Below are 16,432 nucleotides of genomic sequence, written 5' to 3' on the forward strand. Positions count from 1 at the left end.
GCGCGGGGCGCTGACTGTATGGGTCCCGCTGCAGAAACCCTGGGAAGCCCCTGAGCGGGCCCTCTCCTCCCGACCCGGGGAGGAGTCCGCCGGCGCCCGGGAAGCCGGAACCCACTAAAGGACGATTAACGGGGCAGATGTAGGCAGATTCGGCCGCAGGGTTCGGAGCGGTCCCGAACGCGCGCCCCTTGGCGCTCGGCCGGGCCCTCGGCGGCGCGCGGATCCCCAGCCTGCGGGAGGGCACCCCCCCGGCCCGGCCCACCGGGGGCGCGGAAGCCCGCCGCCCTGCGGCCCCTGACTCTGCACGTCTCCTCCGCAGGTGAATGAAGTCTGCTCGCCTACCAAGCCCGCGGCACCCTTTTCCCCCGAGAGCTGGTACCGGAAAGCGTACGAGGAGTCGCGCGCCGGCAGCAGGCCCACCCCCGAGGGCGCGGGTTCGGCGCTCGGCTCGTCGGGGACCCCGTCCCCCGGCTCGGGCACCTCGTCCCCGAGCTCCTTCACGGGCTCCCCGGGCCCCGCCTCCCCAGGCATCGGCACCAGCTCGCCGGGCTCCCTGGGCGGCTCGCCGGGCTTCGGCACCGGCTCCCCGGGCTCGGGCAGCGGCGGCGGCTCCTCCCCCGGCTCGGACCGCGGCGTCTGGTGCGAGAACTGCAACGCCCGCCTGGTGGAGCTGAAGAGGCAGGCGCTGAAGCTGCTCCTCCCGGGGCCCTTCCCCGGCAAGGTGAGCCCGCGCGGGGCAGGCGGAGGAGGCCTGGGCGGGCGGCGCCCGGAGGGGCCCGGGGTGGGGGGAGCCCTCGCCAGGCGGCCCCGGGGCACGGATCCGGGAGGTGCGCGCAGGCCTCTCCGCCCACTGGGTATACGCCAGCTCATCCGTCCCGCTGCCCTCTACTCCTAACGGTTAGCCCGCTGTGCTCGCTGCACCGGCCGGGACCTGCTGTTGGACCTGCGCGGGGCGCCCTCCCCGCAAACCCTGTGCCCGCGCGCTGCCAGCCGTTGCGGGACGGCAGGTCCAGGGACAGCCGGCACCTGCTCTCGGGGGCTTCATCTCTGCGTCGCACGGGCCCTGCTGGCCGGCGCCATGGAGTCCCCTCCCCAGCGCCACCCGTGATCCTTCCGAACAGGCCCGTGGGAGTGGGAAAAGCGAGCCGGCATGTCCGCGGGAGGACGATTAGGGGTGGGAGCACCCGGGAGCGGGGCTGCCTCGCGGCTGCTCCAGCGCGGAGCACGGCCGCCCCTCCATGGCAACGCTGCGGCGTGGTGTGTGCGGGAGCCCTCGGAGTGGAACACAATGCAATTGTGTTTGCACTGTTGGGTCCAAGTACTATCAAACGACAATATTTACTCTTCCACTTCAAAGAGTTTTTATCAGTGGTTGGAGAGAAATATTGAGAAAACAGAGTGCATAGCTGTGGGGGTTTCTGACACTGCTCAGTGGCATTTTCTGATTTATATTTCTGTGACTTCTGAAATGAAATACTGTGATTTTGAGTCGTGAAATTTAGCAGCAACTGCATCTGCTTGCCTCATCGGCTTATCCAAATTCATACACATGAATGTTTTCATAGGCAAGGGTTAAATTAAACAAATACCCACAGAAGTTGTGAAAATTTTACGTGTGGAAGATTACCACCCAGAGAATTGGTTTTATGAATCCCAAATTTATCTCAAGAATAATTAACTTGTGGATTGTTGTCAGGATGCCATTTTTGTAGTTTGATAGTAACTCTGTCCAGACTCCCCGAGAACAATCTCAGGAAATCTAAAAGCTTATTTCCTACTTGCATTCTATATTCTCCAATTTAACACTACATCACTCACACATTTATTTCCTCTTTTGATCATTTATCAATTTAGTCTCTGATTTCCTGTGGCATTCAGGGCACTGTGTCAGGCACAGCAACGAAATAACCGGTATCTACAATCCTTGTCCACATGGAGCTTATATTCTAATAGGGGATACAAACGTTGACCACAAAATGCACAATTCGTAATTTGTTCCCATTTGCCGTGAGTGCTTGAGAAGAAGAGCGTGGGGCGCTGTGAGATGGTACAACTAGACTAGACAGTCTGCTAAATGTTGAAAAGCCTTGGTTCTTAAAGGTATCATCTGATAGGTGGCAATCCTAGTAAGTTGCAATCTACCAAAGCATTCTAGAACATTCTTGAGGACCTGTTCTTATAAGAGCTTGTTGCTGTTGTTGTTGAGTGCTCCTGTGTGCAAAGGTAAATCAAAATCTACTCTTTTCATTCAAATGGAGGAGGGCAAGGAAACCTATAGGAAGAAGAAACAAATGTTTGAGATTCAAACGCATTCCTCCTGCCTTGTGGACTCAGGTGGCAAAGCCGATTGGGGTTTTGTTGGAAGCACCTGGAAAATCCATTCCCGGTGTTACAGGAGGCAATTCAATATATTTGCCAATTTTCTTTACGTGATGAAATTAAAGTGACCCTGGGGGACTGATGAGGGATCTCTGAACCTCAGTGCTCTGCACCAACTTGAAGTTGCCCAGGCATGTCTGCGGGAGGGTGGTCAGTCGTGGGGAGAGTCACACGGAATCACTTGCAGGCACACATCGGTATCACCCAGTGCCACAGTTGCCAGGGTGCACAAGGCTTAGCCAGATTGGTTCAGTGTTCGTCATGAGGTACGGGGCCTCAATTTTAACTACAAATCTTCCGCGTGTCTCTCGGAATAATAATAATAAAAGTTCCGCTTTTCCCCCCTTCTTTTTAAAGCATCGGTACCCTCAGATGAGGTACAATTTCCATTCCCCTTTTAAAGCCTGCAGTACTTTAAGGAAACACATGCTGTGTTCTCTTGAGCATGATGGATGGAGGCCCATGGACCTTCTTCCCAGGGCTGGATTTATGCGCAAGCTCTGGACCTCTGTAGCCCTCAGGCACCAAAAGAGTTAAGTTTCATTAGCCCAAGAGATGCCAGTGTGACTCCATTATGCACTTTGCCCTGGAGGGTTAGAGTCTAGAAGATAAAGGCATGTTCTTGAGGAATAATTAGAAAAAAAAAATCATTGTAATTCACTTAAGACGCTTAACGGTATTTGGGAAATATTTTCTTAAACGGAGTACTAAACCCTTCTAGGCGGTATTAAAAGTCTCCTAGGTGGATATTTAGAAGTCAGAGGCAGAATGGCACATCCGGGAATCTTACGATTTTAGGATGGTTTTGGTTTTAGTTCTTTCTCCACTGCTGATGTATTTTGTGACCTTGAGTAGATCCGTTTTTGTCCGTATTTATAAGTTTCTTTGGAGAAAGATGTGGGGTTGTTGATGATTATTAATTAGCCGAGATCCTTTTAGATTTATGTTTTATAGAGTTAGAGGTTTTCTCATAAAACATTATCCACTCTCGGTTTCTAATTTCATCAGTACATTTTCCAAATATCGTACAGCTGTAGGAGTCCTCACCAGGCGCTCATTTGTAGGTAGCAAGCCCTATTGAATCCCCCCAGTTTTGTCTTCCCCCAGTTGGTTAAGGAGAGGACGTGAAGGGCTGGCGAGCCCATTAGGGGTGTCTGGCCGGTCCCAGCAGTTAGACAGTGGCTCTGGTGGCCTGAGGAGTGACCGCCCTATTCTGAGTGCTCTTAGGAGTCACGTGACTGCAGGAGACCCAGGCTTCAGGGCAAAAGGCAGCAGGACTCCTAGAGGTTTCTAGGTCAGGTAACTGTGCCGGGTGGGGTTGGTGTTAACTGAGGCAGGAAACAGGAGGAGATGCATTTTGGGAGTGGCTCAGAGGGAAGAGCGATAATGGGTTTGGTTTTCCGTGCATTGAGTGTGAGGTTTCTGGAAAGAGGCAGGGAGTGGAGGCAGATTGAGGAATAGCACGGAATCTGGAGTGTAGCAGTGGCACCTGTGAGCTCGCGCACCTGTTGATACTCTGGATTTGTCCCTTCAAATAACAGCTTACCTGGGTGAGTAAAGACCTGTGCCTGGTGGCAGAGTGTAAAGCATTTGGATTGACTTTTATTACCTCCGTCGATAAAAAAAAGTACCCACTGGGTTTATATCATGTCTTTTTCTAGGACTGGTAAGTAGAAGGGTCAAATAAAAGAATGTTGATTTGTAAAGTGTTGGGATTTGCAGTAAACACAGTCCTTTTGCCCATGGTAGCGTTCCAATGTGTAAATATAAAACCATTTCGGACCCACTGGCGTGAGTGTCTTCCCTGTTTTACACACAGTCAAGGCACCAAGCAGAAATAAGGGCCAAGGAACGAATCTCCCATTTCGGGGCTATCCTCGATCATCCTGATAGCAGAACTTTTGAATTGACAGTGTAAGCCCTAAGAAACATCAGCCCAAAGAATTCCCTGGAGTGGGCAGAAATGTTCCAGGTTGGAGATGGGTCTCAGGCATCTGTTCATTTCCATATCAATACAAGAAAATCTTTTATGTAAAAAAAAAAAAAAAAAGGTCCAGAACATTCTTACCTGATTTTTTCTCAGTCAGGTATTCTGGGTCCATTTATGCCCCAGAAATATCAGGAAGCTTAGCCAGCCGCACTGAGAAGGGTGGCCAGGAATCACAGAGAAGAAAGAAAGGAATGTGTCAGAGGGGTTTAAAAACACCAAACGTAGACTCTAAATAGCCAAAGCCCAAGTAAGTCTAGACTTGGGGAATATGTGTGTGTGTGTATTTCTGTATTTTCCCAGCTCTGAAACGGGTACGAAAAAAATAACTCTATGGAAAAGTTCTTCCAGGAGCCATGGTATGATTTTTTATAGATACAAGATATATTGCATTTTAAATGCTTATTAATTATGAGAGGCGTTTATCTGAAATCTTTTTAAGAACACATGGTGATTTTCAGAATACATTATTTGAATCTTTTCTGTTTCAGAAATATTTTTGATGCAAGATCAGCTAATAGATAAAATCAGTAATGAGAACATTTCAGAAACATTTTAGGGATTCTAAAAACATTCCCAGTAGAGACACGTGAGTGGTAATCTCTTCCTTTGGGCTTAGCAAGCCATGGAATGATGGCATTTCAGTCCACCAGACTTTTAATCGTGAACCAACATGGTCAGTTTTTATAGTGACTTAATTCACTTTGTAAAAATCCCTGGGCTGTAGTAATGTCTTCCACACGCATTGCAGATAGGATTATTGCATTAGAAATGTGATTTTTAAATGGCTGAGGCTAGTAATTTGTTAGCAACTGGAAGGTTTATGTCAATAAAATTTAGGCAATGTGAGTTGCTCTTTGGCATCTCACAGATCGCACCATTCATCAGCTAATCGTAATGATGGTGGTAATGATGATGATTATAAATGGCTAGCAGGTATTGGCCTTAGTACGTGCTGGGCACCGTACTTGGAGATGCCCCCCTCCCCCCATGCATTAGATCTCCTGTAGCAAAGTGAAGATGATCCCGGTTTCTCTACCTGGGAATTCCAAGTGATTGATATGGTTCAGGTCACGAAAAGGAAGCGTGAGTAAAGACACAAGGAACAGAGAAACCCAAGGAAGCTTTCCACCCCAAAGCCCTTTGGGTCACGTTAGGATAACTGTGTGAGTGGGAGACCACCCCCCCTCCACCTTGAGAGAGAGACTTAGGATTATTTTTTCCTGGGCTCACAGAGGGTAGCATCACTTTTGGGGAGGGGGTGGGAAAAAATGTCAGGATGGTGAGCTGAGTGATTTTCTTGGCTGGAATGTAACACAGGGGGAAAGGAACTTCCTCATCTTTCTGTTCACTCACTTGAGACTCCTCTGTTGCCTGCCCTTTCTGGAAACCACTGTTGGGGTGGGGGACCCTGCGCTGACCTCCTAAGGGGAAGAGTCCTCCAGGGGAATGTCTTGGTGCCAGGTCCGTAGGGCTACCAGACTTCAGCTCTGTTTCGTCCTGGCAAAGGTTGCAAGTTGGCTGGCGTCTGTCTGTCAGGGTTCCCGGTCTCTTTTCAGGAATCCAAACTGATTTCCTTTTTAGTGTCTTGAGCCATGGGCTGACCACAGCATCTTTTCTTTAACTCTTTTTTTTTAATAACCTCCTGTATGGGCTTACTGTGGCAAAGAAGCAGGTTTCGATGTGTTCCCGCCATCTATCATACCTACATGCACCAGTCCCAAATCTCGTAGAGCGTATTTGAATAGGTGCCAAAGGCCAGGGAATAAACCCGTATTCCTAAATTACGTTAAAAATGTTTGTCAAAGGGTACCTCCGTGGCTCAGTCGATTAGGTGTCCAACTCTTGATCTCAGCTCAGTTCTTGGTCTTAGGGTTGTGAGTTCAAGCCCTGTGTTGGGCTCCACGCTGGGTGTGGAGCCTACTTAAAAAAAAAGTTTATAAAAATACTGAATCAGTTTTTATCCATCATCCTGCTTACTGCCCTCTTTGGGATGCCCCAGAACCCATCTAAGAAAATTGGATTTCAAGTCATGATTACAAAGGCTGTCTGCCTATCACTTCTAGGTTTCAAAGGACTTCCCTCTGTTTTCTTTGAGTATTTTTATGGCTTCCTTTTAAATATTTAGATGTCTGATCCACTGGGAAGTTATGTATAATGAAAGGTACATATCAATTTTATTTTTTTTCTAAATGTCTGTAGTTGTCACCAGACCCTTTATTAAAACATCCATCTTCCCCCCACTGAGCTGAGATACCATCATTATCATAAACCAACTTTTCAGTTGGACTTGGGTCTATCTCTGGACCTTCTGCTATGTGCTATTTATCTGTCTCGTCATGTGCCAGTTCCACACTATTTTATTTTTTTAGATCTTTATTTACTTTAGAGAGAGAGTGCATGTGCATGCGTTGGGGGGAGGGTAGAGAGGGGAGGGAGAGGGAGAGAGAATCGGAAGCAGACTCCGTGACGAGTGTGGAGCCTGATGTGGGGCTCAGTCCCACCACCTCGAGATCCCGACCTGAGCCAGAACCAAGTTGGAAGCCCAACCAGCTGAGCCACCCAGGCGCCCCCACACTATCTTAAGTACAGAATCTTTGTAGTAAGCTTTAATATTTGGTAGGGCTAGCCCTCCCTCTCCTAAACTGCTCCTTTCCTTTCTGGGAGTTTCCTGGTTATTCTTCCTGTTTTCCCATATGAACTTTAGAATCAACTTGCCTAACTCCAGAAAATAATTATTTTAATTGGAACCATGTTAAATTTATATGTTAACCTGGGGGACATTGGGCATCTTTATGATGTTGAATCTTTCCCAAGCGTGTGGAATGTTACTTCATTCGAACAAATCTACTTTTTAGCAATTTTCAAGGGTTTTTCTCCTGTAGACTTTGTGCATTTCTTGTTAAATTTACTCTTAGGCACTGTATCTTTTATTGCTATTGTAAATGAGCTCTTCACTTTCATCTTCTAACTGATAACTGTTTGTATATAAGAAGGATGTTGATTTATATATTAACTTTATAGCCTATTTTTTAAATTCTATTAATGTGTTCATTAGTTTTAAAATTGGTACTCTTGAAATCTCCAAAAAGAATTTTTGAAATTGAAATTTCCGAAAGAATTTATCTGATACAAGTAGAGATATCATTACTCTTTTCCTTTGCTATTCTTATTCCTTTAATGGTTTTCTCTTCTTTGTCACCTTGATTCATGCCTCCTTTACCGTGTTCAGTGGTGTTGGTATAGTTGACACGTGAACGGTTTTCCCCATTAAGGAAGATGTCGGCTTTTGGACTGAGGTGTGCATATAAGTTTTACGAATTAAGGAAGTATCCATCAATTCCTATTTTATTTCGTGTTTTTAATCAGGGTATAATGTTTTGCCAAATATGTTTTCAGTCTTTAGGGAGATGATCATATGATTTTTCTCCTTAGATCTATTAATATTGTGAATTATTGCTGATTTCCTAATAATGAGCCATTCTCACATTCCCATGATAAACTCCACTTGGTCACAATGTATTTTTAAAAATATGCTGTGGATTGGTTGTGTTAGTATTTTATTTACTGTCTTTGCTGTCGTATTCATATGCCCAGAAGCATTTTTGATTCCTGCTCGTGTATGAGCTGCAGTGCTCTGCCACGTTGTAACCAGGGTACAAAAAAGATGAAAATTCCTGCCCTGGAGCAACTCCCAGTCTAGTTTAGAAACCAACAAGGAGCTGGAGTTGGAGAACAGTGCTGGAAGTGCTGGACCACAGGCCAGGCGGGCTGCCAGGGAGCAGAGGGGAGGCCAGAGCTCCTTCAGCAGGTGGCTGGGAGTTCGGCTCATGGTGCGCAGGGCAGCATCGGCATCCAGCCGGAGGGAACGGCAGACAGACGCACAAGAAGGTCGTGCACGCTCAGTACCCTCTGGGGAGATGCAGGGATGCAAGTTACCATAGCGCAGCGTGTGCATGGGTGAGCGACGCACTGGGAAGGTGGCCGGGGTTAGGATGAGTGGCGTTGCAGCTGGAGAGTCTCCTAGGACCCTGTAGGCCCTGGGCAGCTGTTGATGGGCGCTGGGGAAGGCAACGAGGTGATCAGATACGCAGTTATGACAGGTTGCCGTGACAGTGGGGGGAAGGTGGGTTGAAGAGCAGTGTTGGGGAGCCCATGAGCAGGCCCCTCACCATGCCCTGGGGGATGGAGGATGCAGGCCTGAGCTAAGGGGTGGCAGCTTGGACCAGACGGATATTGTATGTAGAAAACCCATGGGGGTATGGGGCAGAGGGAGAGGAGAAGGATGAGGGCTCTCCCCGATTTCAGGCCAGGACAAGCAAGACACGCTCTCCATTAATTGAGATGGAGAGTACGGGAGGGGATAGGGCTTGCGTTCTTGTGGGTCTGATTTACGAAGATGGTTGTGGGTAATAAAATTGTCTGGGCCCTGTAGGGCTTGAAGTGGAATGTTCTGGTGGGTCCCCGTGGGATTCAGAGCTGGAGATGTGGGTCTGGCGGATGTTGGCATGGAGAGGGTGGCGGATCCCCGGAGGGTGAGCTCTCTCTGTAGAGTAAGGCTGTGGGCAGCGAGCAGAGCGTGGAGCTGTGGGACCAGGGACATTGAAGGCCAGGCAGCCTGAGGAGCCAGGGAGAGAAGACCAGGAGAAGCCAGGAGAAGGGGAGGAAACTCGGAGAAAGTGGAGTCACGGAAGCAGAGAGGAGCAAGCTTCAGAGGGAGGCAAAGTTCAGATAGCTCAGAGAGATCCAGGAGGTAAGGGCGGGGGTTTCCCTTGATTCTGCAAATCAGAGATCACTGGGGATCTTTGTTAGAAGGAGGAGGAAGGCAGGCAATGACCGTGTGTCCAGGAGTGGGTGGAGAGGCGAGGGCATCGGAGGTAGCATTTGAGTCATGGACGACACTAAGAGGTTAAGAGAGATCCACTTTTGAGGCTCTTAGGACCTTAAAAAGGAAGATCTGGGGTCAGCAAACTAGGGTGCAAAATCAGGTTATGTCACTAAGTGTGTGCGACCTTGGGCACAGCCTCTCTGAACTCAGTCATGCTCCTTCTTTCAGTGGTGGTGGTGATAGGATCCCACCGGGGTTGTTATGAGGGTCTGTGAAACAGGTGAGATAATATTCAGCCTTCACTTTCTGTTTTTATTCCAATGACTTTCTCTAGGAAGGTAAGTTTTATGAAAACCCTGCTTCCTTCCGCCCTCCCCCCACTCCTCCCTCTTCTCCCCTTCCTTCCTTCCTTCCTTCCTTCCTTCCTTCCTTCCTTCCTTCCTTCCTTCCTTCCTTCCTTCCTTCCTTCCTCTTGCTGGAGGTCTGACAGCAAAATGCAAAAGCAGCAGTCAGAGAATATGGAGCCAATGAGCTCATCTCCTTTTCTGTCTTCACCTCCAAGCAGATAATGCGCTCATTCATTCCTTTGTAGAGTGACTGCACAAAAAATTTGGGAGAGCTCAGTTGATGAAAACAGCCACTCCTTTTCGTTGAGATGCCATGAATATGGCGTGAGATTCCTTGTCACAGATGGAAATCCCTTCTTCGAGCCCTGCCCGTCTCAGAGGCCCTCCAGGGAGCTTGGCAGACGCCGTGTTTAGCATTCTCACTCCCGAGTGGAGAGCACACTTCTCCCAGTGGGGGCGCAGGCGATGTTGCCGATCTGGGCAGCACCAGGAATTTGGGCTTATCTGCCTTCCCATCCAGTGTTGTCTTTCGCAGACGGTTTTCTTTGCAGTTATGTTTTGCTGATCCTATCGCATCGATTCCGACCAGACCTTGTGGAGAAGTCTGGAAATAGAGACCCGCCCCCCCAGCGGTATTTCCCGCACACGTTTCAGCTCTCCGAGCGTTCTTGTAAACTCTTACCCAGAAAGGGTCGATATTCCTGTGCTGCCGTGGGGGTTAACATATCAGAAGGCTCTGGGGTAGAGTGAATTCTTTTGATTAGCAGAACTATATCTAAATATATCTTAAGTGTTATAGGCCATGTTGCAGCTAAGGGGCTATTTTGACTCATCGTTTCTACTTAATGGAGTTTGAGTTCAATATTGTTGCCAACCACAAAAAGGTCTTGGAAAAAGCTTTAGCTCTCCGTCCACGGCATGGTTTTAAAATCTTTGATAGTTCTTATGCACAAAATGTCTATTTTTTTAAAGATTTTGTTTATTTGAGGAGGGGGAGAGAGAGAGAAAAAACACGAGTGGGGGAGGGGCAGAGGGAGAAGGAGAAGCAGACTCCCCGCTGAGCCCGGAGTGCAATGCGGGGCTCTATCCCAGGACCCTGGGATCATGACCTGAGCTGGAGGCAGATGCTTAACCAACGGAGCCACCCAGGCGCCCCAAAATGTCTTTATTTTTAAAGCGCGAACTGCAAATAATAGTTAAAACCTCCTTTCCCACCGCAGAGGTAACGAACGTGAGCTTCCGATACTCCTTCGTCCAGTCTGAGTGATGGCTGAGGGTTATAATCGCTAATTCAGCATTTTTTTTTTTTTTTCTGGGAACTTAAAGAGCTTGAGATTTTTTTCCGTGGTGTGATTCCATTTTTTTAATTAGCAGTGACGAGCAGCTACACTTCCCGGGAAACACTACCATCTTTCTTACAGCAGTTGCCGTCTTTGGAGATGGGATCACTGCTTCCCTACGCCCAGTTCCATCTAAATGGTGGTTTCTTGCGGCAACAGGAGACTGACTTACTGAGAGTAAGAGACCAAGAACAACCCCGAGCTGCTGAGCTATCTCACCAGCTGGTTGTACAGAAAATACACCGCTGATCAGGCAGCAGCTAACAACCACACTGTTTAAGAGAAATGATCCGCTGCCTGGTTCAGCTGTGTGCCTTTCTGTAGAGGAACGTCCTGGTCCTGAGCGTGGCGGCTGCCCAGGTGGCCTTGAATGTCTTCCCCGCCGTCCCCCAGCTGGGAATGGGAGCATCCCGTCTCTGCCAAGCCAGGGGGCATGGCCATGGGGCTGAGGGCTAGATGGAGAAGGATGGCAAGGGGAGGGGTAAGATCAAGGGGGAGCACGGACAAGAGAGGGGCAAGAGAAATAGGAAAGAAAGGGGCGGGGGATTGGTAGGCATCGTGGGTTGTCTACAAACCCAGATGTTTAGATGAGAAGAGACTGTCCTTAGACGAAGAGACAGTGGCTGTCTCGTCTGCTGCACTAGCTAGCCCTGGGGTCCCCGACAAGCCAGCTAGCCAGCTTGCGTTTCGTCTCCTTGGTAAACCATGAGTGTCGGAGCTGGTGGTCTCTGCAAGTCTCTGAGAAGCCGGAGAGGAAACCTAAGACAATGACGCCCAGTCCTTGCTCCCAGATTCCGGAGGGATATGCTTGACAAGGCCCTAGGTGGATTTGTGTCCAAACCCAGAGCCTGAAGCTGTTCCTTGGGTGGCCACGTTTGTGGGATTCCCAGCCCCCGCCAGCCAGGCCTGACCCCCAGGTTTGCCCGTCATCCCTGATGTTCCCGTGTGTGGAGTTTGGACATAAACGGGCGGTCGGGATTCTTCCTGTTTCTTAATAAAGCTGTTTACTTTACTGTCGTCTGTGTTTGTACACAGAAATAAACTTGGGCAGACAGAAAGACAATTGATTTTATAACAGCAATTGGGTAAGGAATGTCTGAGAAAAAATATTGCCTTAGATATAGAAATGGCTTGTAGTTCTACATGGAAAAACTGTCATACTGATTAGGATTTATTTATTTTAAAGATATTTATTTATTTGAGAGAGAGCGAGAGCGCGAGCGAGCACAAGCAGGGGGAGCCACAGGCAGAGGGAGAAGCAGATTCTCCGCTGAGCAGGGAGCCGGACGTGGGACTCGATTCCAGGACCCAGAGACCATGACCTGAGCTGAAGGCAGACACTTAGCTGGCTGAGCCACCCAGGCTCCCCTGATTAGGATTTAGAAATAATCTGGGGAGAGTTCATCCTGGGTAGCAGTCCAGGAACAGCAGAACTCCAGATATTTCATTTGTCTTTCTTTCAAAAACTCTCATCCAGATTTTTTCTAAAACCTTTGTTCTGAACCCTTTGATTCCCCTTCTTTCTGCCGCGCCTATGAATATGTAGACAGGGCCACAATTGTTTAGACCAGTATTTACATGCCCCGTGCCCATGACTTGGGCGTAACAGTCCCGTCCTTTTGAAGGGTGGCCCGCAGAGGAGGGGGCAGGTGGCCGGCTGCGTGGTGGACAAAGTCCGTTCGTTCATGATCCATTTTATTTTCTCCCCTAACAACGAAGCCGGCTTGTCTTGATCCTGTCTGCTCCCTGTGAGATGCCCCCTCACTCTTCCTTGAACTAGACTATTGTATGTGCGCTGTGGTCCGAACACAGCTCCGGGGCGCAGATACTAGCGCAGAGCTCCATCGTACCTTGAGCGGGGCTGGCACTGGGGTGCGGCGCAGGTGGGGGCAGGAGCAGTGGCAGTGCACCTGTCCCTCCGCGTTCTTGCACTCTGTTCTCGCACCAGCCCCGGGGGAGGCTGACGACACACGCCGCCACGGGCATGCCCAACGCCGCTCAGCGCACCCTCTGTGTGTTTTCCTCCATCGTGCTCCCAGGTATCGGAGCCTTTGTTTCTCCCCTGCTCTTTTCCCCTAAACTCGCTCGGGTAACTCCTGGTGGAATTCCTAAGCCGGCTTTCCTGCCTGGGCTGTGCGTGTGAATGTGTGTGTGTGCGCACACTTGGGAGGAGCCCGGGAGGACGTCCGCAAGCTGGTCACACGGCAGACAGCCTATCGCACGATTCAGACACTGTTCGGCCCGAGCTTTTATCGGAGGTCCTGGCAGCTAATGAAGTGAGCCATGCCGTTCAGAGGGCACCGAGCAGAGAAGGGTGGCTGCCTGATGGGGCAGCTTGAGGGCGTAGGAAGGGGCTGACGGCGGCAAGTCCGCCAAGGATGGCTTTACGAGGACTTCTGCAGCCGGGGTGGCAGGTGTCAGACAAACGCATGGTTTTTGTATGCCTCACCAAGCTCTCTGCTTCCTGTGGGAGGCGGCCGCCCCGCAAGGAAGTTGCTGGCTGTGGGCTTTTTTGTGGTGCTAGTTTGTGCTAATTTACTTTTGTAATGGAGCACTCCTTGTTATTAGTGATTCTCCGCGATGGCCCTTTATGGTGGTCAGGAGGAGATGAGAGAATGGTGGCCAGGTGTCCACCTGGAAGACCTCTGGCTCCTGAGGCTCCATCAGGCTCTAGTAGGATTTATTGTTTTGCCATGTGGGTCTTCTGGACTCTGAGCCCTGGAGCGTGGTCATTGTATTATGAATTTTACCTTTCACTTCGTACCTGTGCCCCAACTAGACATATTTTTTTTTGAATATGTGAACTCTCCAAGGATTTCTGGCCTTTTGGGGGGAAAAAAAAATCTCCCCTTTTCCACTTCTGTATGATGGAAACATCATGGGGGATGAGGGAAGAGGCTGACGGAGGAGGGGATGCTCCTGGTGGGATATGGGGAGGAGGGGCGTGATGCCTGCCCACTGATAAGGCCTCCTGCCCTCAAGAGTGAAATCCACAGGGATGAAATGTGAGTGTGGCTCCTCCCCTCCCCCGGGGGTCCCGGTCTAGGTGTTTCTGGATGGACTAGTTTGGAGGCCCTCGAATTTCCTGTGGGTTGCTATGACCTTGGTTTTGCTCCATTTAATGGGGTTGTGCTCACTTCTGGTCTGGAGAATGACGGAATGTGGGGGTGCTCACTGGATGCTCAGAATGGTCCCAGGTATTCCAGGGAGGAAGCCTGGTTTCACTGGTCGGAACTGAGCCGAGAGGGCAAGCTCAAGGCCACACGCCGAGACACCGGGCCCCCAGATTCAGTTTCTCCCTTCATCTCATAGCTGATCTGCACTGTGGATACCACGCTGCCTCTGCTGGTTGGTGAGATGGTCACACACAATCACATCCAGGCTGGAGGCAGGTCTGCGGTCGTGAAGGAACCCTGCTCCCTACAAGGCTTGGATGCCGTGGTTTGCAGTGAGAGGAGAGATTCACCAGGCCGGTTTCAAGTCCTTCTGGGCAGAGTAGCAAGGAAGTGGGCTGGGTTTTCTCCCAAGACATGAATGGGGTCATGCTCGTGCTGAAAAGAAACACAGTAGTGTTCACTGCTCTGTTGTAGAGCACACATCAGTGTCTTTTTGGAAGGATCATGAACTTTCCAAACCTTCTTTATAATCCTTACACAGGGCAAAATTCAATATAATACCTTGACTGAAATGAATGCCATAAATTTTTAATGTTCTCTGTCACCTCTGCTCCTGGAGACCTAGAATATCCTTTTGAATCATGAGCATTTTATAATCCTAGAACTATAGCACAGAAGGAGTCTTAGAGATTATGTAGCCTTGGGTTACTTTTGCTTTTTTTTTTTTTAAAGTTTTATTTATTTTTTAGAGAGAAGGAGAAGAGTCACAAGCTGACTCCCTGCTGAGTGCAGAGCTGGACACGGGGCTTGATCCCACAACCCTGAAATCATGACCTGAGTGGAAACCATAAATCGGATGCTCAACTGACTGAGCCACCCAGGTGCCCCTCGGTTACTTTCGCTATTAAGAGCATGGTTCCTGGGCGCCTGGGTCCTGGGTGGCTCAGTCAGTGAAGTGTCTGCCTTCGGCTCAGGTTAGGATCCCAGGGTCCTGGGATGGAGTCCCGAGTTGGGCTCCCTGCTCAGCGGGAAGCCTGCTTCTCCCTCTCCCTTTGCCCCTCCCCCTGCTCGTACTTGCTGTCTCTCTCTGTCTCACTCAAATAAATAAATAACATCTTTAATAAAAAAAAAAAAAAAAGTGCATGGTTCCTGCAGCCAGACCGCTGGGGTGTGAATCTTGGCTCTGTCATTTGCCAGCTCTCCAGCCCTGTGGACTTGGAGGAACTTGCCGCTTTCTGCCTCAGTTTCCTTACTTGTATAATGGCATTAACAGGAATAACTGCTTCGTCAGTGTGTTTTGTCTGGCACATAGTAGGCGTTCACTAAATATTAGCATCCAAACTGCCATTTTATAGAAGAGAAAAGTAAAACTTGCCTCTCTAGATGGTGACCTCCTGACCCCAGGATTCATTCCACATGACTGGCAGCCAGTGTGTGTGTTCTCGACTTCTCTCATGCTCCGCGTCTGTCGTCTCTCGGCTCGTGTGCCTGGCCAGCATTTCTTTGGCTGTTGCTGTATAGTTGTGTGGTTGCCGGACTTGGGGCTGGGACAGAAAGGCGGTTAGGACACAGCCGTGCCCTTGAGCCTCACAGCCTGGGGGGCGGCCAGGTGCTGGCTGCCGCCTCGTCCCTTTTGCGGCGTCCCTGCAAGGGATGGCACGGCCGGCTGTGGAGTGGGCTGAGATGGTTTCCAGAAGGGGTGATGGCCGCGTCGAGGCTAATCAGTGAGCAGGAGCTGGTGGGTGAGGCTGAAGAGGGCGAGGTATTCCAGGCATCTCACGAACAGAGAGGGGCTGCAGGAGCCCTGAGGATCGCGGTATTGCCAGACGTGAAGTGTCCAAGAGGGGGGCCACCACGCTGCCTCCACAAGAAGTTAAATGACCACGTGAGCTTTACATGCCAGGTTGAACAAACGATGATTCCACGTCGAACAGCAAGATAGCAGTGCCCACCCACTCACACCAGCGTCATTCACCAGACCGGAGAGGTGAGAGCCGCCCAAGGGCCCATCAGTGGGTGAGTGGATAGACAGAATGTGGTGTAGATACAATGGAAGGAAATCTATAAAATACATATACGTTACTATACATGATATTTACTTAATACCCAAAAAGAAGGGAAATTCGGCCACCTGCTACCATGTGGATGAACCTCGAGGACATTATTCTGAGTGAAATAAGCCAGTCACCAAAGGCACTCATTCTGTGTGGTTCCACTTACAGGTGGTGCTTAGAGTTTTCAAATTCATGGAGACAGAATGGTGTGGAATGATGGTTGTGGGGGTGAGGGGGGCGAGGGTGGCGGGGGAGGGGTTTAGAGACTTGACGCTTAATGATAAGGAGCTTCCGTTTGGGAAAATGAAACAAGTTCTGGAGATGGATGGTGGTGATGATTGCACAAACGTGGGGTGCGCCTGACAGCACTGAACCGTGCAT

The 16,432-nt window shown here is 49.7% G+C and overlaps 1 protein-coding gene across 1 annotated transcript in view; it reads left to right on the plus strand.

Annotated features, from left to right (window-relative positions):
• The window catches only part of KIF26B (kinesin family member 26B), a 415,887-nt gene that overhangs the window by 1,158 nt on the left and 398,297 nt on the right, over positions 1–16,432 (plus strand). The window contains 1 exon segment of the mRNA XM_026509553.4: positions 320–721. Coding sequence (XP_026365338.4) covers positions 320–721 — 402 coding nt within the window.

Source organism: Ursus arctos, unplaced genomic scaffold (assembly GCF_023065955.2).
Source record: "Ursus arctos isolate Adak ecotype North America unplaced genomic scaffold, UrsArc2.0 scaffold_2, whole genome shotgun sequence".
Classification (NCBI taxonomy): Eukaryota; Metazoa; Chordata; class Mammalia; order Carnivora; family Ursidae; genus Ursus; species Ursus arctos.